The sequence below is a fragment of the Lepisma saccharinum genome, chromosome 14 (assembly GCF_977018435.1).
Source record: "Lepisma saccharinum chromosome 14, izLepSacc3.1, whole genome shotgun sequence".
Classification (NCBI taxonomy): domain Eukaryota; kingdom Metazoa; phylum Arthropoda; class Insecta; order Zygentoma; family Lepismatidae; genus Lepisma; species Lepisma saccharinum.
Genome location: NC_139242.1, coordinates 69,903,603 through 69,930,344, shown reverse-complemented (window position 1 = coordinate 69,930,344; position 26,742 = coordinate 69,903,603). Strand labels below are relative to the sequence as shown.

The 26,742-nt window shown below is 36.6% G+C and overlaps 1 protein-coding gene across 4 annotated transcripts in view; it reads right to left on the bottom strand.

Annotated features, from left to right (window-relative positions):
- LOC145999002 (uncharacterized) overlaps positions 1-26,742 on the bottom strand; it is a 133,139-nt gene that overhangs the window by 38,240 nt on the left and 68,157 nt on the right. For 3 of the 4 annotated variants that reach the window (XM_083135864.1, XM_083135861.1, XM_083135865.1), the window contains exons 1-2: positions 12,764-12,959; positions 6,577-6,846 (exon numbers count right to left, since the gene is read on the bottom strand). In XM_083135864.1, coding sequence (XP_082991990.1) covers positions 6,577-6,818 — 242 coding nt within the window. In that variant the 5' untranslated portion in view covers positions 6,819-6,846; positions 12,764-12,959. Of the gene's footprint in view, positions 1-6,576; positions 6,847-12,763; positions 12,960-26,742 lie in introns of those variants that run through there. The other variant, XM_083135862.1, reaches the window with a different exon arrangement.

The following is a 26,742-nucleotide window of genomic DNA, read 5'->3' as shown; positions in this document are numbered from 1 at the left end:
ATGCAGCTGAGCTAATAACCACTTTTAACCTTTAGCGTCCAGATGGTCAAATTTGGAACCATGTCTGTATTTCCGTTGAAGATGGATGGTCGATCAGCAGTGCACGGCAGCAATTAACGTGCCATTTCTTGAAAACTACACATGCTATTTCAGTTCTGCCTTTTTTTATCTTTAGTATATGTATGAAGGCATGACATACTAAAATTACAAAACAATATATATATATCTATTGTTACTATTATTAACAAGCGAGGTTTGAAAAAAGTCCTTATTTTCCCTTTGTCACCCACATATTATTATGGGATAATTTATAAAAATTGCTATACTTTCTACATTACTACATTTATTTGAAAAAAATAAATTCTGCAAGCAAGAATGAGTAAAAAGCAACATTTTAAGCAACATTCGACAATTAAGGATTCACGAGGGATGTGCAATTATGCAAAATTTCCAAACACCATAATTTCAGTTTCTTTTTTACAAAAAAAGATTTAGCACGAGCATTGCACATCCTCTTTTGTCATGCTTCCCTCCAAATTTGACCCATCCAGCATCCATAGGGCCAACGCTACAAATGAAATTGTCCCATTCACTTCAGTCTATTCAGGGAGACAAGAGTATGCCATATGCCAATTTTCTTCTTATTCCTTTAACACTAATTATTTGGAAGTACAACGTATACATTTTACCTCTGCTAAAAGTCCCATCTGTCTTTAAGAAAGAAAACAAAATCAATTTCATCTCTCTACGATAATTAAGTTTTTGAACTACAATTTTTTTTGTACTTTGTGGCAAGTTTGAAAAGCGCATGATTGAAAAGGTGCAGACTTCAACAGGAATACAGGTGCAAGATGCTCCGTCCACTAAAGGTTAACCGATACTCATACTGATGACAATATTCTTAGATTCCCACCGATTCTGATGCATGAACATCGTTACAATTAAAAGTTAACTATCAAAGATAAAGTACAGATGTTACTTGTGTGGCTTAAATGGTGCTTTCCAAAACAGACATTTCGGGTCCGTCATCGGACCCTTCTTCAGTGAATTCAATAATATCACATTAAAAAGTGAAAAGTTGAAATCAGAAGGAAAATGGTTAAAAGTCCCTTGATTAGAAACTGGCTCATCGTCGTCAGCTATCTTGCATTAACAACGCTCATCAGTGCCCACCCAATATCTGCAACCCTGGTCTTCCTCTGCATTTCTTCTTGTTGGCAGCCCCCCTTCCCTCTGCTCCTCTTCTTAAATCATTGGGTAAGCTGAATTCACTCTCAAGATTAGACTGGCCAGGAATACCAAGAAATTTTATTGGGGAATTGACGACATCAACCTTTATCAAATCACTCCATTTTTTCTCGATATCACCATCATATCTATTCATTCTTTGTGTTCAGATCTCGGAAATTATTCTGGTTTCGAGTACTTTAGTTTTCAGTTCCTTAGGTCTGTCCTCCGGTTCTCTTTCTTTACATCTGTTTCGTGCTCACTAAACCTTTCTTCAAACCTCCACCTTATTTGTAATTTCCATAGCTTTTTTCACATATGCCACACTTGATCTCGTACACCCCTGACACTGCAGGGTAATTATTAAAGTCTTTGTTCTCCATATGCTTATGCTTGACAAATAAACTTCCCATTCTGGGACGGTGGTTTAAACACATCAGTTATCCCATAATTACTTGAGTTTCTTTTAATTCTTCTCACATTGAGTCTGTTATATGGCACGCTGATACATTTTTACTTGGTTCATGTCCTGATCAGCTTTTCTATTGGCTTAAATTTTCATCTCTACTTTCTGTGTGATTTTCAATATCATATAGTTTGAATATCTGTTCTTTTCTGACTTATCCATTCCATCTCTTTATTATAGCTTGCTGGGTTCTTGCATAATTTCTTAGCTCTCCAAATAAAATTAAACCATACATTGCCTTCTAAATTTGTGCACAGATTCTTTGTGTATGAAGGTTTTACTGCTCAACGGTTTATGAAACACTCCAATCTCAACCTTGTTGTCACTTATTTCGAAGTCCAAATAATTCAGCATGCCATCCATCGATTTTTCTTCCTCGAATCAATCCTTGAATGACCCTAATTTTATTTTGCAAACAACTGGTTTTTAGTTTGCTAATTTTTGCAAATACAGATTATGTCATAAACATACCTTCTGTACAGAACTATATTGTTATGTACACTTTTCGATATAATGAATGCATATGTTGGCTAAAATTGAAGATAGTGGTAACCCTTCCCCCCTGACTGTAAGTTACTTCATTGAAGAAAAATATGTTGTGTGCAGTACAGGCATCAGCTCATCTCATCAGGTTCCATGTTTTAGCTCTTCAATATGGCATCCTCTGAGCCATAATTCTCGTCTCAAGGGCTTGACCTCGAGGAACACTTGAATACAGATTCTTAATATCAAAACTCATTTTCCCCACTCTATCACCTTGAGTTTCATTGAATTTTTTAACAGGTTTTCTTATTTACTGATGATATTGTATGTACAATTTTTTGTCTAATAGGTACACTGGATGAAAGTACATTGGTATAATTGGTCACATCAGCCATTTTTTAATCAAGTGACTTTAATTATTTTAGCAATTTTCTTCCAGTTTTTAACTTTCTTACTTTACCTATAATGTGTTTTTATTGGATACACTGAAGGATCTGGCAACCAACCAAAAATGTGTTTTGGAAAGAACCATCTATGTAAGCTATAAGTAAGTAAAGTCTGCGCTTTATATTTGATAGCAACTGTGGTTATGCAAAGATTTAAGCACTTAATTAAAAGTTATTCAAAATACTTATTAATATTAATGAGTGAGTATTCCATTCCAATTATAAGCATAAATTTACCAGACCTTTGCTTCAAAATATTCAAGAAATATAGTTTTTCACACAATATTGGTGCAAAATAAAGGAAACTTTGAATTTTGCTTAATTTCTGGGTAAATTAGAATATGTGTGTTTGAATGATTTGTTGTTTTAAGTCCACAGAAAGGCTAATCGGGACTGGACCTACAATTTATAGTGAGATCCAAACCACTGTGCCATGTACAAAATTAGAATATGTGAAAGGTTCAAGTGGCATTTTGGAAAGACCCCTGAAAAAGACTAAAATGCCACAGAAGTATTGATCAATATTAATGCATCGGCTCAGCCCTAAAAAAATATATTATAAGCACCCACAAGCAATATTGCTCATTTCAAGTTTAAGTTTCTTGTATTTACTTGAAACAAGTTGCACAAGATTATTAATTTATAAGAAATTATACTGTGACAAAAATTCTAAACTACTCAAAATTAATAATTAGTAAAACTATAAGCATGAAGGTGTTAAATTATAATACTATGAACACATATCCTGCCCATGTAAATATACGGGAGTGGGCTAGAGAAATTCCACGGAATAGATTCAGTAAGTAATTGGTAAGCATGTTCAATATGTGCTTACAGGCAGGTATACAGGGTGTTTCTAAAGGTCGTTTACAATGCTTGGGAGGTGATTCCTCACACGAAAACAAGCAAAAAGTCTAAGTTCCATTTTTACGACTGAGGCTTCGTTTCCGAGATAGGAGCCTCGCAAAAGGTGACAAAGTGAACGTCACACCTTACTGGGACAAATACTATCACATATAGAGAGGCGGTTCCAAGGGAATCATAAAGGAATCGTATGTGCTCAGTCCGGAAGTCACTATGATAAGTTCACTGCACGCATGCGCAATGGAGTCCTCAAAGGAATTGGGGATTTCCAGCAAGAACAATGCATGGAAAGGGTATGTAACGCAGCAAGAAGGACCGTGACAATGAGAAATGCGTTAAAGACAACACATGCCGACCTCAAACATCAAAACATGAGCACGGAACACAAAATCCGAAAAGGTGAGCACGGTTGCATACCCCAGTTACACGCGAGGAATGAACGAATCATGTCATGTGGCATACGAGAGACACATTACTACACCAGGAGGAGGGAAAGAAAAACACAATATCAGATGATTACGACAACGTGTATTTTTACACGCGACATCTACGTAATGCCCCCCCCCCCACACACACAACAAACAACAAATGCTACAATATCTTACACACAGACCGTGCGTGTCACTGTACACCAACTGAAGATGTCACTTTCACCACACAAAGGGGGTGGGGATCAATACCAAGAGTGTTCGGAAGCGATCACTGTGACGTAAAAGAGACCAGTTTTGAAAGCGTTGCGCAGGCAAGTCTGGCTCTCGTAGTCTACGTTTGACCTTCATGACTGCTGTACCCGCGAGAGGAACTCGAAGGGTTGGTTCTCTCCGGCAGTCTTCCCAGTCGTGTTGCAAGTGCTGGGATATGATCAGCAGTTCGCTCTAGGTTGCCATACGCATTGAAGAGTACTACTGTAGTATGTTGTATTGGAAGAAGTTGACGTGGTGGAGTGGGCAAGTCAAATATCACAACAATTGGTCTGTGGTGTTCGTACGGTGATACGGCCGATTTGTGCAGTGTGCCAGTGTTAAACAAAAAACGATACTTTGCAGTTCCAGCTCCCTATTACACAGATGGCTGCGTATACGACCCAGCATCTAGCAGACATGCATCTCATGTATGGGGAGGAACGTGGTAATAGCCATGAGGCAAGGCGTCTTTATGGCGTCTTTCCACATAGACGTATACCGTCTCACGCCTTCTTTCAGGTAGTGGACAGTCGACTGCGTGAAACAGGGTCAGTGTTTCCACCGCGGCAAGAAAGTTGGAAGACCCCGAAGTGTACGCACACATCAGTTTGGAGAAGATGTGTTAACAGGGGTCGCAGAACATCCTGGCACCAGTACGCGAGTGCTCGCTCGGGCGCGAAACACGTCTCATGTGAATGTTTGGCGAGTGTTATCAGAGGAAGGAATGCACCCGTTTAAACTGCAGAAAGTAAAGAACTGTTACCTCGTGACTTTTGCCCTCGTATGGAGTTTTGCCAATGGTTGTTGCATCAGCTGGACACAAACCCTCACTTCGGGGCAAAGGTATTGTGGACAAATGAAGCCATTTTCACCAGGATGGATGTCTTCAATAGTTGAAACAGTCATGTGTGGGACTTTCACAACCCACATGCACTTTTTGTGGCCCATCAACATCACAGGTTTTCAGTGAATGTGTGGTGCGAGATAGTACATGATCATTTAATTGGATCATACATTCTCCCTGTTCGCCTGAATGGTCGCACGTATCATTCATTTCTTAGTGAGGTTCTGCCTGAACTGTTGGAGACCGTACCTTTGACACTGCGGCAAGAAATGTGGCACCAACACGATAGGGCACCAGCTCATTTCGATCGTAATGTACGACATTTTCTGCATGACGAGTTTCGCAATAGGTTCATTGGTAGGGATGAGCCTGTGCTTTGACCACCGAGGGCGCCAGATCTCAACCCTCTCGATTTTTTCTTCTGGGGAGAAATGAAAACCCTCGTATAAGACACACCTGTCACATTAGCTGAGGACCTCGTTGCTCGCATCAACGCCGCCGCCGCGACGGTAGCAGATACACCTGACTTGTTTGCTCGTAGTCGACAATCCTTGATTCGTCACTGTCATCTCTGCGTAGACTTGAACGGCAGACATTTTTAAAACCGTCCATGATTATCGCCCTCGGCAAATCCCAGTGAGAACACTCTTGGTATTGCTCCCCATCCCCTTTGTGTGGTGAAAGTGACATCTTCAATTGTTGTACAGTGACACACACTGTCTGTGCGTAAGACATTGTAGCATTTGTTGTTTGTTGTCTGTGGGGGGGGGGGAGGATCTTACGTAGTTGTCGCGTGTAAAAATACACGTTGTCGTAATCATCTGATATTGTGTTTTTCTTTCCCTCCTCCTGGTGTAGTAATGTGTCTCTCGTATGCCACATGACATGATTCGTTCATTCCTCGCGTAACTGGGGTATGCAACCATGCTCACCTTTTCGGATTTTGTGTTCCGTGCTCATGTTTTGATGTTTGAGGTCGGGGTGTGTTGTCTTTAACGCATTTCTCATTGTCACGGCCCTTCTTGCTGCGTTACATACCTTTTCCATGCATTCTTTTTGCTGGAAATCCCCAATTCCTTTGAGGACTCCATTGCGCATGCGTGCAGTGAACTTTTCATAGTGACTTCCGGACTGAGCACATACGATTCCTTTATGATTCCCTTGGAACCGCCTCTCTATCTGTTATAGTATTCGTCCCAGTCAGGTGTGACGTTCACTTTGTCACCTTTTGCGAGGCTCCTATCTCGGAAACGAAGCCTCAGTCGTAAAAATGGAACTTAGACTTTTTGCTTGTTTTCGTGTGAGGAATCACCTCCCAAGCGTTGTAAACGACCTTTAGAAACACCCTGTAGATTTTGATTCATGTGGAAAATGTGTGTGTATAATGATGACACTGGATTATGAATCAATCTCATTTGCAAACATTACACCACATAAGAATTGACTTTTTGCTTATACATTACTAAACTGTGTAACCTTACAACAAAAAATAGGCTCTCTCTCCACATAGTTCTTCTATGTAGAATTGATAATGCATTTTTTTAAAAAAATCCATAAACTTACCTTTCTTCATTTGTGGCTTCTGCACTGCTATTCCCTAGATTCTCTGCAACAGTTTTTTGAGTTTCACTAGATTCATTATGGTCTGCACTATGATCAGGTTGAGCTTCATCTTGATGGTAATAGTCATCATCAACTATTTCCTCCTTAATCTCAACAGTCATTAACTCATCAATTTCAGTCTTTATCTCGGGATGTTCATCATCTGAATCAGAACTGGTAAAATCTTTTTCTTCTGAATCCATGATTTATGAAGCCCGCATGACCTGGATTCTGAAACAAATATTATTTTATATGTACATGTCACAAATATACATGTATTATTTAATGAACACTTTATATTAAGTTTCTGTTAACTGGCAATAATATTATGTTGGATGAAAAACTCACTTTTAATTATCATATTATAGCTACCACTAAAAAAGCCATGTGCCTTCTTGGTCTTCTATACAGATTTAGCGAAATTCAAAACCCATCATCTCTTGCTTTATTCTTTAAATCTTTCATCTCGCCCGTCCTTGAATACAATTCCCCAATTTGAGCAATGGCCTCAAAAACCAATCTCACCAGAATAGATTCTGTTCTCAGTTTCTTTCTTGCAATTGTTCGCCATAGAATACCTTCCTTTCGACATGTATCCAAATCAGACACCATGGCTGCTCTGAATATTCACACTCCATCCTTTCGTCGTGATCCAGCTGACATGAAATTTTTATACAAGATAATAAATGGCAAAATCAGAACAGATCTCCTAATCAGTAAATTCACACTTAGGGTACCCCAAAAGCAAACGCGCAACCTGCAACTCTTCCACAACCCAACCACTAGGCTATCCCTTCTACAACGATCCTTGTTTTACAGGCTCCCAGAAATCTACAACAAACTTCCCCTGAATGTAGATATTTTCCTTCCAGAACATAATTTTTGTATATTACTGACCAAGAAGATATAAATCTATCCCGCGTTGTTATTGTTTTTATCTTTTGTTATTTTTTGTTTCTACTTTATGTTGTTTCAGTGTAAAATGGCCAAATAAGACTGTATCTGAAACTCTGAGTAAATAAATAAATAAATGTTTGGGGTCATGGTGGATCAGTTGGTGCATGTCTGACTGCTACACAGAGGACTTTGTTTTGATTCCTTGGATAGATGAAAGCAGCTATAAGGACTAACAGGGTTCCCACGCCAACTCTACATGCATTTTCCTAAATTTTACAGAATTCTCAAAATAATTCTATAGTATTTAAAACACAGTTCATTGATATTTCAAATTTATGCCATCACACTTTCTTTATTTTTATTAGGGATGGGACTGATTATTGGGTACTCTATTAAGGCCGAATCACACGGTACTGGATTTCCAGTAGGAATGCCCTAGTTCCACCTGGGTGGAAATCATGGCCACTGGGCTGGCTGCTTGATAGGTTTTGACGACTAGGCCATGTTCTAGTTACAACTGGCTTTCCTCGGCTGGATTCTGCAGAACAGCCAATCAGAGTGAAATTTGACCATGTGAAGATAAGCTGGGAGTTTGACAAAGGAAAGTTTTTGTCTGTGGTTTCAGAGTATTGGTTGTGTTTGTGATTCTCAATAAAAGAAAAAGTAACAGAGATGATGTGCATTTCTGTTCAGTTCATTAATAGTTAGGTATTTATGCAAACCGATGAGATTGGTACGTGAAAAATATGATTAGCTGATAATGAAAATACTTATTATTACATGTGTATTAAAAACAAAATATTTGCTGTACGAATGAATCCTTTAAATCTCGTGTATGAATATGCCAGAGTTAATTAAAAAGCTTGTTCACTACACAATAATTACCATATTTTCATTCGAGCCAATTTCTAGTCCATACTTTTTTTTATATGCTGATGATACAAATATTATAATAACAGACACTTCCAAAGATGCTCTACACAGCAAAAAAAATAAAATAAAAAAAATAAATACATTTTCTATAATTCAAACTAGAAACCAAATAAGCCTCAGTCTAATATCTGGGAATACACAACTAGAGCCTAAAAAAATGCAAAAGTTCTGGGTATCCTACTAGATGAACACCTTAGCTATACACAACACATAAACACGCTACAATCAAAATTAAGTAGTGTGTCCTTCGAGAAATTGTAGACATCCAAAGCACCATGTAAAGTGCCTTTATATGGCAAACTTTGAGGCTTTGCTAAGATATAGGATTATTCATTCATTCATTTCCCGTTCATTAGATCATAAGGTACATGATGTTGAACAGGTCAAATTCCTTTACAATTACATATATCAACACACTATTACAAGGTTTTAACATTTCTAGTAATTACATATGTTAGAATACATCAAAATTATTTTACAGTTTGGCAGTTTGTAAAGAAATATGAAAAAATATATATTAAAAAATGTTATCATACATAACTTTGAAGTGAGAAATAGTCAAGTATATTATTTTATTCTTCCATATACTCACTTACAGAGCTCTACCAGTTAAATACATTTTTATACTTTCATTTGAATATTTATTCTGAGGGATTAACTTTCTGTTGTTGTTCGGTAATGAAATGGTTTGGGGTAACAAGGGCCACTTCAATGTCCTCTTTATGCTTCAAAAAAGAGATATAAGAATCATAGCTGGAGTAAAGAAAGCTTACTCGTAGAACTCTTTTCCATAAATTTAATGTGTTAATTCTCCCCTGCATGTACAATTATGAATGCTTAATTTATGTAAAGCAAAATATTTCCAACTTTGCCACAAATGAGGAAATACATGGCCTAAACACAAGAAATAAAGACAAACTTCACAGAAACACTGCCACCTTAACTTATATAAGAAAGGTCCCTTAAACTCTTCTACAATAAACTACCACAAGATGTGAGGAAAGAACCAAAATTGATGATATTCAAGCACAAGATAAAATCAATGTTCTGAAGCATGTTTTTTATTCTATAGCCGAATACATGGAAGCGACTTTAACATAAGACAAAATGTATATAACGTAGTATAATCACATATTCTTCTTGCAAATTGAAATGTCAAATGAAGTTAGATAATTAGTTTCACCTAGAGGCTGTAGTGTTCTATATCTTCTTATGTTAAGCCTTTTAGCATGAGTTTACAATACTGGACCACTCTCCAATTTCTATAAAATTTCGCCTACTTACTAATTTCGGTGTCCTGATGACGTATCTGTAGTTCATATTTGGCAGTCACTTGTTAAAATTGTACATTTATGTGTAGAACTTGTAAAATAACCTTGTGATTTACCACGGTGATTGTCCATACACAGCAATTCGGAACCATCGTTCTTTCGCAATTCGTTAATGGTCTTCCTTTACGCACAACAATCTTGCTACCTTGAATATTGACATCAGACGAGGAATACCTACGAGGTTAGGTTAGGCCTCTTAGGTTAGGTTCCATTAGCATAAATACAAAGAAAAATTAACATTTTGGCTAAGAGAACTATACCCTGTCTTACCTAACATGAAAAAGCTCTCTCCCGTGACATCAGAACACAATGTTGCTAAAGTGTTGCGTGATAAGTGACACCCATTAGAGGAAAATGGCATGTTCCGTGGAGCTACTGTTCTCAGGTAACAGTCTGTTATAGGGAAAACACATTTCTTCAATTTTACAGGAGAAAGTACTTATGGAACTGAGTTTTTGTAGACTTTTGAAAGATAATTTTTCTTGTATGTATGCATTGCTTGCATTGTAGAATTATTTTCCTGTAGTAGACGGTTATTACAAGCATAAGAAAACAGTTTTTCTTTGTGACGTTTCAGGAGAACACACGCTCCTTTCATCAGACATTTATTTTCATGTTGACTAAAGATACAGTTATAACAATGGTTACTAATTTTTTAAACAAAAAGAATCCATTTAAAAAATTAGTAACCATTGTTATAACTGTATCTTTAGTCAACATGAAAATAAATGTCTGATGAAAGGAGCGTGTGTTCTCCTGAAACGTCACAAAGAAAAACTGTTTTCTTATGCTTGTAATAACCGTAAACTACAGGAAAATAATATGACTTTTGAAAGGTCGTGGAAGTGTTTTCTCCCTTCGTTCAATTTATTCAGCCGGTAAAATATGTATTTTTCAACATTAAAGTATCTGTGATGCACAAAAGCTCTTGCCTCCATTACCTTCGACTACGTGAACCAAATGTTTTGTGCGTTTGATGACGTAAACCCCGGTCAGTGTTTCCAATGATGCCATTGTTTTCCCAGAACATTACAATTTTAACTATGTTTGCCTAACCTAACCTTGCCGGGAATGGTTCGTGTCGCTATCCGTGCATGGTTCGTGGGGTTTTGGAGCCCGTAAAAAAAAAAAATGGTTTGAAACACTGCATACCCACAGATGATAGACAACGCTAGTCAAGATTTGTCCGCCATATTGCGTGTAACAGAAGCGAAAAAGCAAGGAACAATAAATACTCGTAATGTGAAAAATTACAATTATTTCAGTGAAAAAAGCAAAATCCCGCCTTAAAGAATGTTTTGCAATGCATAATAAGCAAGTACGAATGTAAAAAATGACTAAATCGATGAGTGAAATGTGTTTTCCCTATAACAGACTGGTAACGTTACGTTCAGAAAACATAGTTTATTTCATTTTTTTCTCTATTTCTATACTCGACTGACAATTATTACATGCAGATTCGTGATTAGGAGAAATTTCATAGAAATTGGAGTGGTCCGGTATTGTCAACTCGATCCAGCTTTTCTTTGGGGGATTTTGATATAATATCAGAGTAAACCCCAATTTCTACAATTCTTGGCTATGTATTTTGTATTTGTATGTGTAAGATCTATATGTTAACAGTTTCATACATCGGAGACACATTTCTTAAATTTTACACAAGAAACTACTTACAGAAATGAGTTTCTCCAAGGTTTACAATGTTCGTCGAGATATTTTCTTTCATCGTGGAATATATTTGACCGGGAAATCATGTATTTTTCAAGAGAAATAACTCACCAACGCACAATTGCCATTGCTTTCATTATAAAAAGCTGTTTTTTATAGTTAATCAGTGTAAAAATAGACTGTAAGCTTAAATGTAACCCTACTTCAAATAACAATAGTTGCTCTAACTTATGGCCTATAAGACGGAGAAAACAATACTTTTTGTTATAAAATATCGCTACAATTTCACCATTCAAATTACATTAAATCTTTCCAGAAATTTCAGGGGAGAAGGCGCCCATGCCTGTGGCATCACAGTAGCCCATGCGAATTCGTAGCACCTAGAAGGCCCCATTCTGTTATGGTATATTGATGTAAACTAGGCGGTAACACTTTACTATACCGGAGACAGATTTCTTCAAATTTACAGGAGAAAGTACTTATGCAAATCATTTTCTGTAGCGTTGTTGATGTTCGGGAATGTAGTTTTGATACATTTTAATGCGAATGCATGTGGTTTTCTACGAAAATCTATTTCCGATGCGCTATTGCTGCTGCCGCCATTTGCTTTCTGCACGAGAGCACAATACGCACTATTGCTGCTGCTACAACACGATGTGTCGAAGATGCGTCGTGAAGTTGTTGCCGGGTGTGGAAGATGCCGTGGAATTTGTAATTCCGATGTTGTCCGTATATACTAAATTGAATGAAAGGAGTGCTGATGGAACCTAACCTAACAGGCCTAACCTAACCTAGTAGGCATACCTCGTCCCCTCGTTCGTGGGGCTATCGTATGTAAGAAATAAGACATTATTTTCGTTAGAAATCCATTATTTCACCTAAAGAAATGTTCCGCAACGCAGAATAGTACGTTATCAATGTAAAAAATTGCGAAATAAATCATTGATAGGTGTCTCCGGTATAGTAAAGTAGTACTAACTAGGCCGATGTGATGCAACTTCCGTAATAACCAAAGTTGTATTTCTGTTTTTAAAGATGACATGCAATCACACAATTCCAAGTAAAATATTAAACACAAATTCATGTGAGTACGCCAAATGATAAAAGTACATCGAAAACGATTCTTCCATGACAGGATCTTGCAAAAGTGGCAATAATGTGAGTCTTCATTAGCTGGAATTCAAAAGCATAATAGAACCTAGTGTTACTAAAATGATAAAATTTACTGATAATGTACCACGACTGATTTAATATACTTAAAATCATATTTAATTACAAGAAACAGTAGAATTAGAAACACAACATAAACTGGTACCTACCATACAACCAAAACTTATACCAATGTAACAAAGTTTCTTTAACGAAGGAACGGTATTTGCATTTCAGAAACTATCTCGCGTTTTATTCAGCTAAACTAGAAGCATGAATAAATTCTATTATAAACACTGCAGATTACATGATATAATATTTGCCGTTCATGAACGACACTTGACTCTCAATATGAAGGAATTAGAAAATTACGATGTATAAAGATATCGCAAAATGAACTTTAAGTACAAAACTACAAGTGTGTCATTAACAACGAATTCTACATGACAAGCAATTACTCACAATTACACATATTCGTGATCACGAGGCCAAAATTAGTGAGTATGTCCAATTTGAAAGCAATCAGTATTGCAATACATTCATTTATAAACACTGCAGATTACATGATATGATATTTGCCGTTCATGAACGAACACTTGACTTACAATATGAAGGATTTAGAAACTTGCGATGTATAAAGAGATCCACAAATGAACTTTCAGTACAAAAGAGTGTCATTAACAACGAATTCTACACGACAAGCAAGTGATCACGAGGCCAAAATTAGTGAGTATGCCGAATTTGAAAGCAACCGGAGATACTTTGGGTATTGTAAATTTATTCCTCCTTTTGGCACGCCACTAATCTCAAAAGCGGAGGCTACTCGCGATGTCGCTACTTTCATCTTGGAGCACGACTATTATTACTTCTTTCCGAATCATCTTGACACACCTGACCAGACGTCCTCTTTTGTCCGGACATGTCCTCCTTTTTAGGTGTCTGTCCGGCGTCCGGGTGGATTTTTAAGAAATTGGTAAATGTCCTCCTTTTTGGAAAGAGTAGCTATAGCAAAGCATATAGCCAATGTGCCGCCTAGAGAATGCTTCTACATATAACGATCATCGTTTAAGGCACATCCCTTAGGGAGCGTTAAGTATTCGAGTAATGCTCACCTAGCATCTGGGAGTTCAACACGATCACTTTCCCGAGTCATTATTGGCACTAAAAACCTCTGAAATAGGCACTTAAAGAGGCACTATAAATAAACTAAGAAAGACATTAAAATAGACAATGATTGTGAATGTGAACTTATTTCAATTTTCTTCTTACATTGCACAAACTGTATTAACTAGGGGTGTGCGGGATCCCGAGCAGTCGGGAAATATAATACCGATTTTTTCTCTTCAAAAAGTCATTAATTTTCGACGTTTTCTGCATTGTAAGTGTCTGGAACTTATCGGAAATTGTTAGTTTTTATTCCAGAAATGTAAAAATAATCACTTAAAGTGAAAATGACGTGTAGAATTCGAGATTTCCAGAGCTTCGGGAAATTGTAAATTTTTCCCTTCCCGAATGTCGGGATTTAAAATTTCCCGTCCCGACCAAAAAAATCTGTCCCGCACACCCCTAGCATTAACACTTCAGTTTATCCATAAAAGTACGATAACAAACTATTAATATTAATTAACACTCTTTTGATCGAAATTCACATTTGTGGGGAAAAGTAATTCTCACAAAAACAGTTTGTGCCAACTACTGTGCGAATTTTAACAAATGATGAAAAAACAATTTGCACCATTGTAACAAAAGGAATATTTTAAAATAATGTTCCAATCAATTGACACCCTCAAATCTGGTAAATACCAGATTTCAGTCAGTACAACATCAACACAGCCTTACATTCTTCAATGCAAAAATTGCAGAATAGCGATTCTTTGGGCACGATTATCAAAATAGGTATTTATAGGCACGCGTTTCAGGACTAGAAACACCATGAAACAAACTTTAAACATTGAAGCCTATGTATTACTAATTACAATGGAATATAAATGGCAAATAGGCAAAATTCGGCACCCTAGTCATTACTATTATTCTAAGTTCTAACTCGTTGTTTCGCCCTCTGAGACTGCTGGAACGCATGTAGTCTGTTAAGTTACTTGATTGATTGATTTGCTATATTTTACTTCGCTCTTCTGCCACTTTTGGCTAATTGCGAAGATGGATATGAGCGATGGTATGATGATTTTGATTAAGGGGCAGTCACAAAGAAAGCTGATGCCTAGGCTGGGATTCGAATCGGTGACCGCTGGCGTTGTGACGCGGTATGCCAACCACTCCGCCACGGGGATCGGCCAGTTCCTTTTCGAGTTATACACACACGATACAGAAAGGCGTAGTGAGAATTTTCATTATTAAGTAATATTTACTTTCATGAAATAACGAAGCAAAAGTGTAAATTCAACAATTATCTTGCAAGAAAATGTCCAGCTTTTAAAGGATGGAGGAAGAAACGAATATGAGGTAAACTGTAAGGTGGCTGTCACTTTCCCCTGCTGTTGAAAGTGTGATGGAAATGTTCATGGCATTAAAATTATTTCTCTACCCAACGTAAACAACTTAAAAATTGTAATTCGGTGTTTGGAAATAAGTTAAAGCTAATTTTACTTGTTACATTTGTATTCACTTGTGGGGATATTTCGTTCTAATATCCAAGAATTAGAAAAGGAGTAAAAATATGTGCTTCAAATTGTAGATATTCTTTGTCATTTGTTAAATGAGAGAGATCGCCTGAAAGGTCTCTGTTAGCAAAGTGTTATTAAGATTTTTATGTACTGATTAAATTATGAGTAATGGCAAATGTGTTGCAAATTTTTGCGGCGTCCTCTTTTTTGTGACTTTATCCTCCTTTTTCGCCTGCTCTGTCCTCTTTTTTGAATGTGTGTCTGGTCACCATACACCTGAGCTTCCAACGTCTTAGATACAACTTTGGAGGCTCGGGTGTGTCATGATTCAGAAAGGAGTAATAGTCGTGTTCTCAGATGATTAAAATTTCAGTATCCGCCAAACGTCTGAAATTCCTCTATTTTCTTCTTTTTCAAATTGGTATTTCGTATTCTGCATTGCTAAGGATTCTTGAAGGTGGGATTTCGTTTTTTTCACGACAATAATTTCAATTTTCCACTTGTCGAGTAATTATTGTTCGTTCGTTTTTGAGTTGCGTTACACACAATATGGTGGGCAAATCTTGACTACAGTTGTCAGTGGGTGTGCAGTGTTTCCAACCTTCACCGAAAAATACCTACTTTCGTGTTACTCATTTTGTATTTTTTTTCCGGTTCGAAAACCCCACATACCATTCATAAATAGTCCCACGAACATGCACGGCAAGGTTAGTTTCGGTTAGGTTAGGCAAACATAGTTAAAATTGTCATGTTCTTGCAAAACAACGGCATGGTTGGAAATACTCAGTGGCGAAGCGTCCTATCAGGCCGGGCCTACCCACACCATTACTCTTTTAAAGGTGTATTTACTTATTTCGTCAAGACATATGTAATGCAATGCAAGAGTTTGGAATTTTCATTTATGATAATTACAAAAAAAATCTAACCCTGTCCAGTATACGAACTTTCCACGGAGTGAGGCACATTTGCTGGGGCCTCTTCTCTTCACCTTCTGTTGTACTACAGCGCCTTGAATAACGTAGTGTGGAAAATGACCCAAGAAACTGGTTCCCGCGACTGATGAGAACATAGATGGCAGTGCGATCAGATTCTGTGCTAATTTTCTTATGAAAGTAATGCGGCTTTGTTAGTGTTTGGAATATATTATGTAGATTTGTTTGTCTTGAAAGGCGGTACGTGAATTGATGGAAACCGTTATATTTGTGGAGTGATTTGCAGTCACGAAATGGCATTAATTTTGAAAGAAAAGTAAAATAAAATGAATAAATAAATAGCATGCGTGCGTAACACAAGAAGAACATCGCAATGTGATTCCGGACGTCAGGTCTTGGACTGTGTATTAGAGTTTATTTTTCTATGTTATTAGTAGACAGGGTTGGCATGTTTAAAACAAAAGTGTTTAAAACACTTTGTTTTAAACGTTTAAAACACACGGCTTTGTTTTTTTACAAATGTTTTAAACGTTTAAAACAATCTGTTTTAAACATGTTTTTTTTACAAGTGTTTAAAACACATTTTGGTGGTAGACATTTTATAGTCTGTGATAATTTTTTTGTTTGGCAACCCTGTTTTTCATTGAATCTGTGTCAATTAACCCGTGCTTTACAGTCTCACTTATCGCACAACACTTGAGCAATCTTATGTTCTGACGTTACGGGAGAATGCTTTTTAATTTTAGGCTAAATGCCTATGTTGTTAGGTTAGGCAGGCTAGCTATGTATGCATAAGGTAGCAAAATTGTTGTGCGACAAGAAAGACCCGTGCTTTACTGTAGAAATTGAAACCTCTCAGTTCCTTGTTCCCTGGAAATGGAATCTAATATCTAAATACACAATGCGTGATTTTGATCATGACGTGATTTTTTTTTCTTTTGCGATACGATTCATTGGTCTGTATAACTGAATGAAGCGCAGATGCTTACTTTTGGTAACATAATTTTGTACATTGAAAGATAAATTCATCTGGAGAATCTATTATGACTCTGCAGGTTGTTTTCTGCTATATAAACTGTTCAGGCAGCAGGAAATATTTCACCGTGATTTTTTCAGGACGAGGATAGTAATTCTATAATATTTAGTTTCTTGAAATTTAGATGAATATAAATCCTGCCCCCACATTGTTAATATTGGGGGGCTCGAACCCCCCCCCCCCCAAGCCCCATGGAGTCGGCGCTTATGCCTGCAGTAGAGCTGTGCGGGATCCCGAAAAGTCGGGACCGGGATCGGGAAAGAAAATTTTCGTCCCGATCGCGACTTCCGGAAATGACTTCCCGACTTTTTGGGATCCCAAGCAAGTAGTAGTATTGATGCTACTATAAACTCAAGAAAGTATGAACCCCCCTCAAGCAGATTTGCCTACACTTAAAACTAGCTCAACATGCCCATATGAGTTTTTTGCTCAAGTGTGGAACCCCGTCTAATCCAGAGATTTTTGTAAAAATGCCCTCGGGAATTTTTCGGAAAGTATGACCCCCCTCAGATTGATTTGCCTACACTTACAAAAGGCACATCTGTGAGATTGTTGTCCATAATTCTGTCAAAAATATGTTTTTTTTATATTGTATGATATCTTAAGTATAGTAACTGCTATAGTGCCCTAGCATGTATAGATTTCAAAATATTTGTTAATATTGCACTTTTCAGAAAGTTATGCATTTACAGCTTAAATATTGCATATATCAGGAAAATTATAGAGACAAAAAATGTAGAGAATCATGCCTAGAATATGCCTACAAAATTTCAAGTCTCCAGTACTGATAGTTTTTGTAAAATCTCAAATTAAAAAAATTATCGATTTTACAGTAGATGGAAAATAGCGGAGCTGGATCACCCGGGCGAGTTGTAGCATTTTATGCTGTATATTTTAAGGTACCTTCACGATAAAGAGATTTTGCATTACATATCAGCTAGTATTGTGAGAGTGGCTGAAAAGTGTGGGTATGTTGTTGCAGTGCTCCTCATATTTTTTTAAAAAAAAACACAAAAATATAGCAGATTTGCATAAATTGAATTATAGGTTTGTTTGATTTAATATACAGAATTGTTTAATATTCATATCAAACATATTTACATACACACACACACACACACACACACACACACACAAATCACACTGCTGAACCCAACTGATATTTTTTATTAAGTATAGAGTTTTGATTTGAACCCCAAGAAATTTTATATAAATACCAAAGTCAAAAATATTGATATACACACACACACACATACACACATACACACACACAAAATATACAAATCACACTGCTGAACCCAACTGATATTTTTTATTAAGCATAGAATTTTGATTTGGACCCCAGGAAATTGTATATAATAAACAACAACAAAAATGCCAAATCAAAAATATTGTAATCAATGCAATAAGAATATATCCAGCCCCAATTGGGCTAAGCATCAAAGGAATTGTAATCCAGACAAATGCAGAACCCCCACAAAAATTTGCCCTAAATGCCTTAGAGAATATAGCATGCAATACTTCACATATACACATAAAGATACTTGCTCTGCACAGTCATCAACATTGCCCTCACAACCATCCACATCTGGTCTGAAAAGAAAGCATGAAGCACCTGTTAATGCTGGACCAGCAAAGCAGCCACGCTATGAACCCATCCATAGCAGTTTTAACGGCCAATTAAGGGATCACCGTTTTGTATCAGAGCCAAGATGTGGCATTAATAATTTTTTGAACAGTGTAAATTCTGATCTGCAGGCAATTCTTAATGCACAAAATGGCTCTTATAAGCTCTCCCTCAAATTGTTTGCACAATATAAGAAACCAAATGGCACAAAATTTACACAGCCCCACATAACAGAAACTGTACCTGTATACTCAAATGCAAATTTAGATAAAATAATAAGCAGGTTGATGGAACAATTGAATATTAAACACTCTGAATTTGCTGCAAAAGAGTCTGGATGGAGCCTATGCGGCTCTCCACACAAGTTATATGTTAATATTTCTGAATTCAGCCCATTACAAGGATCTACATATCTGCCATTACCTGCCAATATCAAAAACAAATGAGCCGTGGTTAATATAGAAAATACCGACCAGAAATGCTTTTTGTGGTGTATTTTAGCTGCTTTGTTTCCAGTTTCAAGGAATCCTCAGAGAATAAGTTATTACAAACAGCATGAACATGATTTTGACGATGCAATGGAGGGTTTAGAATATCCAATGTCTGTTCAGAATATTGATAAATTTGAAAAAAAGGCCAGGCACATCAATGGCAAACAATTATCTATTAATGTATTTACTTGTTCTACTGGCAATTGCCCGATAGAACCTCTCAGAATCAGTACAATTGATGATGAATCTGCTGTTCCGATTGATCTGCTCTTAATTGAAGGGGATGGCACATATTATTACACTCTGATACATAATCTTGAAGCTATAGTCAGAACACAACTAGACAAATCTAATAGAATATTTAAGTTGTGCAGAAGATGTTTAACTGTATTTGATGGTCAAAAAATGGTAAATGGGGTTCGTGAAAAAAATGCAGAAATTGCTAAAAACAAGTTAATTGAGCATCTGAAATACTGTGGGAACCATAAACCTGTTCATATGGTGATGCCCAATCCAAGTGAAAATTGCAAATTCAAAAAGTTTGAAGCCTTGTTGGAACACCCAGCATATATTGTCTGTGATTTTGAATCAAACCTCAAACCTCTTGCATTCTGCAATCCAGATCCTGAAGAATCTTCAATTACACCATACCAGCTACATGAACCTTCCAGCTTTTGTTATATAGTTATACGGGATGGTGTAGCTAGTGAGCCGCGCTTATACTTGGGACCAGATGCCATCAAAATATTTGCACATAGAATAGAAAATGAGTGCCGTGACATAGCATCTAACATCTTATTAAAATCAAAACCCATGTTGCCTTTAACAGAGAAACAGATTGAAGATTTCAACAATGCAGAAAAATGTCCGGTATGTGATTCTGAATTTTCAGATACAAATATTAAGGTGAAACACCATTCTCATACAGATGGTAAATTCTTAATGGCCCTGTGTAATAGCTGTAATATTAAGATCAAGAGACCAAGATTTGTCCCCATATTTTGCCATGGAGCATCCAATTATGATTTCCATCATCTGATCAGGTACGAGGGGTTTGACAAGCAGAATTTAAATATTTTAGCTGAAAATGATGAGAAATATATATCTATTAGCAAGATAATTAAAGTTAATGGTGTTCCTATTCACTTAAGATTTCTTGATTCTTACAGAATTCTGTCTGCTAGCCTGGCTATACTGGCAAATCAATTATCTGATGATCAATTCAAAATCACAAGTGCCTTGTTTCCAAATCAGGACCTGAAATTAATTAGGCGGAAGGGTGTATATCCATATGATTATGTTACAGATTTTTCTAAATTTGATGAGTGTTTTCTGCCACCACAAGAAGAGTTTTACAGCAAAATCAGAGGATCTGGAATCACTGATGAAGATTATCACTAGGGAACGGAACTTTAGGTAATTAAATGTTTTTTCTGCGATAAGATAGAGACCCTCGGTTTTGCCAAAATTCTGATCACAGCCTTATATGTCAACACAGCAAATTTTATTTTACATAAAAACACATATTTTCCAGTTTTCTGTATGTAAATACATATTTTGCGAATTTTTATTTTAAATACATAAAATAGCTCATTGACTTCATCTACCTCGCAATCCTCCAAGGAAAAATGTTTATTCTCCGCACCTCTTTCATAACGAGAGTGCTAGGTTTGTTTTGTCTTTGAACACGCTCGTTGGCAGACTTCTGGCGTCCCGCCTACGATTCTATTGGGGGAAAATATTACCCCCACCACTGGATCTAACGCACAAGTGCTTATGTCTAAATGTACAGAATTTTTTGGGAAAAATCAAGGTTTTCAAACTTTGTGCCAAATTGCACGTGTTTTGGAAGCTGAAGTAGAGGAAGAGGAAGCTTTGGAAAACTTCAGCGTTAGTGGCATTTGGTGCTTCAAATATGCAAGAATTGTTTCTTGTGACGTGGAGCGATCTTTCTCACAATATAAGATGCTTTTTTAGAGATAATCGTCACAGATTTACAGCGGAGAATTTGGAAAAACTATGGTGATTCACTGCAATTCTTCCAAAAAATAGCTCGCTAGGAGGTAAGCATTTAGAAACTGATTTCAGCTGTTTAAAATGCATGCAATATTTTGTTTTTGTTACCAAATGTTTTTCATTTTTGTCACATATTTTCCTGTTTTTATCACATATTTTCAACATTTATGACACATAAGAAAATAAATATTTCTGAGTTTTTTAGCACATAAAGTTCCGTTCCCTAATTATCACCATGCCCAATTGATGTGGAACAATTTAAAATGCCAGACATTTGGTGATTATCACATGGCATATTTAAAACTTGATGTGACCCTCTTAGCTGATATAATGCAGGCATTCAGAAAATCTTCTATGCAAAATTATAGACTGGACCAAAATATATTTTTTCAGTGCCCCGGGCCTAGCATGGGCTGCAACGTTTTTAAACACTAAAATGCTATTGGATTTGATCCCAGATCAAAATACGTATCTGTTTATGGAGGAATGTATAAGAGGGGGGATGGTGCAATGTTCCCAGAGATATGCCAGAGCAAATAACAAATATATGCCTGATTATGATCCAGCACGGCCATCAAATTATATAGTGTATGTAGATGCAAACAGCCTCTATGGTCATGCCATGATGCAAAAACTGCCATATGCAGGGCTTGAATGGGTTGAAGATTTCAATATTGAAGATCTTCAGGACTTTGATGACAGTAATTATGGCCTATTCTTAGAGGTTGATCTGACAATTCCTGATGATTTGCACAATAAATTTTCTGATCTGCCCCCAATTCCCGAGGTTCAGTGCTCACCTGGCTCTAAACAGAAGAAGCTCATGATGACACTGGAGCCGAAACAGAGTTATGTCATATATTATAAAAACCTCCAGTTCCTGATGCATCATGGTGTCCAAGTGACCAAACTTGGAAAAGTTTTGAGGTTCAGGCACTCAGAATGGTTGAAACCATACATTGATACAAAGACAGAGCTTCGAACATCTGCAAAGAGCCAATTTGATAAGGGCTTGTTTAAATTGATGGTTAATTCTGTGTATGGCAAAACTATTGAAAATGTCAGAAAACATACCGATGTTAAAATAATTACTGACCCCAGCCTGAGCAAAAAATTGGTTGCAAAGCCTAATTTCAATTACAGAAGAATTTATGATGAAAATATGGCACTTTTCAACATGAAAAAAACAAAAATTAAGTTTGATAAACCTATTTATGTAGGGGCTGCAATATTGGAATTGGCCAAATTACATATGTTAACATTGTATTATGATGTGTTGAAACCTTTTTATGGTGATAATATAAAATTGATGTACATGGACACGGATAGTTTTATTCTTGATATTAAAACAGAAGATGTTTATCAAGATATGTCACAGCCTGAATTGTTTAAATATTTTGATACCAGTGAACATACAAAGATTCAACACCACCACAACAAAAAGGTGCCCGGCAAGTTAAAAGATGAGACACTTGGTGATGTTATTGTGAAATTTGCTGGGTTAAGTGCCAAGATGTACAGTTTTGAAACATGTAGTGGCGCTGTTGTCAAAAAAGCCAAGGGCATTGGCAGAGTGACTGTTGACAAAGAGCTTGAATTTGAAGATTATGAAAATTGCATCAAATCCCAGAATTTAATCAAAACATCAGAATCCAGAATTCAGAGTGTGGATCACTTATTGACTTCAAATATTGTAAGAAAAGTGGCTCTGGACCCACATGATGTTAAGAGATGCATTTTATCATGTGGCATACATACTCTACCATGGGGTCATTGTGATTTGAAAAATGGCAATCAATGCCCAATTCCAGAGCATGATTTGAAATAAATAAACATGCCTATGAACTTATTTGGGTTCAAAAAACAGGCTATTATGGACCTGCCAACACCACAACCCTCTCCTGATATGCTGTCTAAACTGAGTGGCTTGTTAATTATTCATCTGAACAGCATACTTACAGATATTGATGATGAAACAGGCAAAACATTGTACATATTTAACAATAATTTAAATCATTACCAATTACCTGTAGGTGGGCAATTGCAATTTATTACAACCCCTGAGGGTGATGTCAAGATTTCAGTAGGGAGAAATATTTACAGAATTAAGCACTCAAACATGATTTCTGGCACTGTATATACTGTTTCTGCTGGTGACTGCTTATATATTGAGGTCCCGGGATCATATGACAAGCTTATACCCTTTTTTATAGAATTAAGAATCAGATACTCAATAATAAATAACTACTAAAACAAAAATGCCTAATGATATTTTTGGCCATACAAGACATGAAGATCACAGTGATGAGATTCTGATGCTTGATGTCAGAGTCAAGAAATTAAGAAGTGATTTACAAGCTTTACAAACCACACTCAATGCCAGTCTTCAACTAGAAATTACAAATTTACAATCACAATGCATGGACCCTCTTCTTAAAATTGATTCTGAACTCAAATTGTTGCTTCAAAAATATACTGATCTGGCAACATTAGATAATTTTCAAAGTTTAGAAGAAGCTGTAGCAGCTCTTCAAGCCAAATTTAAGACCCAGGCTAACAACTCTGAGCAATTGAAACAGCAATTGGAAGAGCAGATAAATAATGTCCAGACACAGCTCCAAACAATTGTCCAAAGCATAAAATCACAAGAAGACTTTGATCTAGTGATTTCCACTCTAAAAGAACAGATTCAATCACTCCAGATTAGGTATCTGGAGTGATTGAATCTGTTCTTTTAGAGTGGAAATCACTAGATCAAAATCTTCTTGTGATTTTATGCTTTTGACAATTGTTTGTAGCTGTGCCTGGACATTATTTATCTGCTCTTCCAATTGCTGTTTCAATTGCTCAGAGTTGTTAGCCTGGGTCTTAAATTTGGCTTGAAGAGCTGCTACAGCTTCTTCTAAACTTTGAAAATTATCTAATGTTGCCAGATCAGTATATTTTTGAAGCAACAATTTGAGTTCAGAATCAATTTTAAGAAGAGGGTCCATGCATTGTGATTGTAAATTTGTAATTTCTAGTTGAAGACTGGCATTGAGTGTGGTTTGTAAAGCTTGTAAATCACTTCTTAATTTCTTGACTCTGACATCAAGCATCAGAATCTCATCACTGTGATCTTCATGTCTTGTATGGCCAAAAATATCATTAGGCATTTTTGTTTTAGTAGTTATTTATTATTGAGTATCTGATTCTTAATTCTATAAAAAAGGGTATAAGCTTGTCATATGATCCCGGGACCTCAATATATAAGCAGTCACCAGCAGAAACAGTATATACAGTGCCAGAAATCATGTTTGAGTGCTTAATTCTGTAAATATTTCTCCCTACTGAAATCTTGACATCACCCTCAGGGGTTGTAATAAATTGCAATTGCCCACCTACAGGTAATTGGTAATGATTTAAATTATTGTTAAATATGTACAATGTTTTGCCTGTTTCATCATCAATATCTGTAAGTATGCTGTTCAGATGAATAATTAACAAGCCACTCAGTTTAGACAGCATATCAGGAGAGGGTTGTGGTGTTGGCAGGTCCATAATAGCCTGTTTTTTGAACCCAAATAAGTTCATAGGCATGTTTATTTATTTCAAATCATGCTCTGGAATTGGGCATTGATTGCCATTTTTCAAATCACAATGACCCCATGGTAGAGTATGTATGCCACATGATAAAATGCATCTCTTATCATCATGTGGGTCCAGAGCCACTTTTCTTACAATATTTGAAGTCAATAAGTGATCCACACTCTGAATTCTGGATTCTGATGTTTTGATTAAATTCTGGGATTTGATGCAATTTTCATAATCTTCAAATTCAAGCTCTTTGTCAACAGTCACTCTGCCAATGCCCTTGGCTTTTTTGACAACAGCGCCACTACATGTTTCAAAACTGTACATCTTGGCACTTAACCCAGCAAATTTCACAATAACATCACCAAGTGTCTCATCTTTTAACTTGCCGGGCACCTTTTTGTTGTGGTGGTGTTGAATCTTTGTATGTTCACTGGTATCAAAATATTTAAACAATTCAGGCTGTGACATATCTTGATAAACATCTTCTGTTTTAATATCAAGAATAAAACTATCCGTGTCCATGTACATCAATTTTATATTATCACCATAAAAAGGTTTCAACACATCATAATACAATGTTAACATATGTAATTTGGCCAATTCCAATATTGCAGCCCCTACATAAATAGGTTTATCAAACTTAATTTTTGTTTTTTTCATGTTGAAAAGTGCCATATTTTCATCATAAATTCTTCTGTAATTGAAATTAGGCTTTGCAACCAATTTTTTGCTCAGGCTGGGGTCAGTAATTATTTTAACATCGGTATGTTTTCTGACATTTTCAATAGTTTTGCCATACACAGAATTAACCATCAATTTAAACAAGCCCTTATCAAATTGGCTCTTTGCAGATGTTCGAAGCTCTGTCTTTGTATCAATGTATGGTTTCAACCATTCTGAGTGCCTGAACCTCAAAACTTTTCCAAGTTTGGTCACTTGGACACCATGATGCATCAGGAACTGGAGGTTTTTGTAATATATGACATAACCCTGTTTCGGCTCCAGTGTCATCATGAGCTTCTTCTGTTTAGAGCCAGGTGAGCATTGAACCTCAGGAATTGGGGGCAGATCAGAAAATTTATTGTGCAAATCATCAGGAATTGTCAGATCAACCTCTAAGAAGAGGCCATAGTCACTGTCATCAAAGTCCTGAAGATCTTCAATATTGAAATCTTCAACCCATTCAAGCCCTGCATATGGCAGTTTTTGCATCATGACATGACCATAGAGGCTGTTTGCATCTACATACACTATATAATTTGATGGCCGTGCTGGATCATAATCAGGCATATATTTGTTATTTGCTCTGGCATATCTCTGGGAACATTGCACCATCCCCCCTCTTATACATTCCTCCATAAACAGATACGTATTTTGATCTGGGATCAAATCCAATAGCATTTTAGTGTTTAAAAACGTTGCAGCCCATGCTAGGCCCGGGGCACTGAAAAAATATATTGGGTCCAGTCTATAATTTTGCATAGAAGATTTTCTGAATGCCTGCATTATATCAGCTAAGAGGGTCACATCAAGTTTTAAATATGCCATGTGATAATCACCAAATGTCTGGCAATTTAAATTGTTCCACATCAATTGGGCATGGTGATAATCTTCATCAGTGATTCCAGATCCTCTGATTTTGCTGTAAAACTCTTCTTGTGGTGGCAGAAAACACTCATCAAATTTAGAAAAATCTGTAACATAATCATATGGATATACACCCTTCCGCCTAATTAATTTCAGGTCCTGATTTGGAAACAAGGCACTTGTGATTTTGAATTGATCATCAGATAATTGATTTGCCAGTATAGCCAGGCTAGCAGACAGAATTCTGTAAGAATCAAGAAATC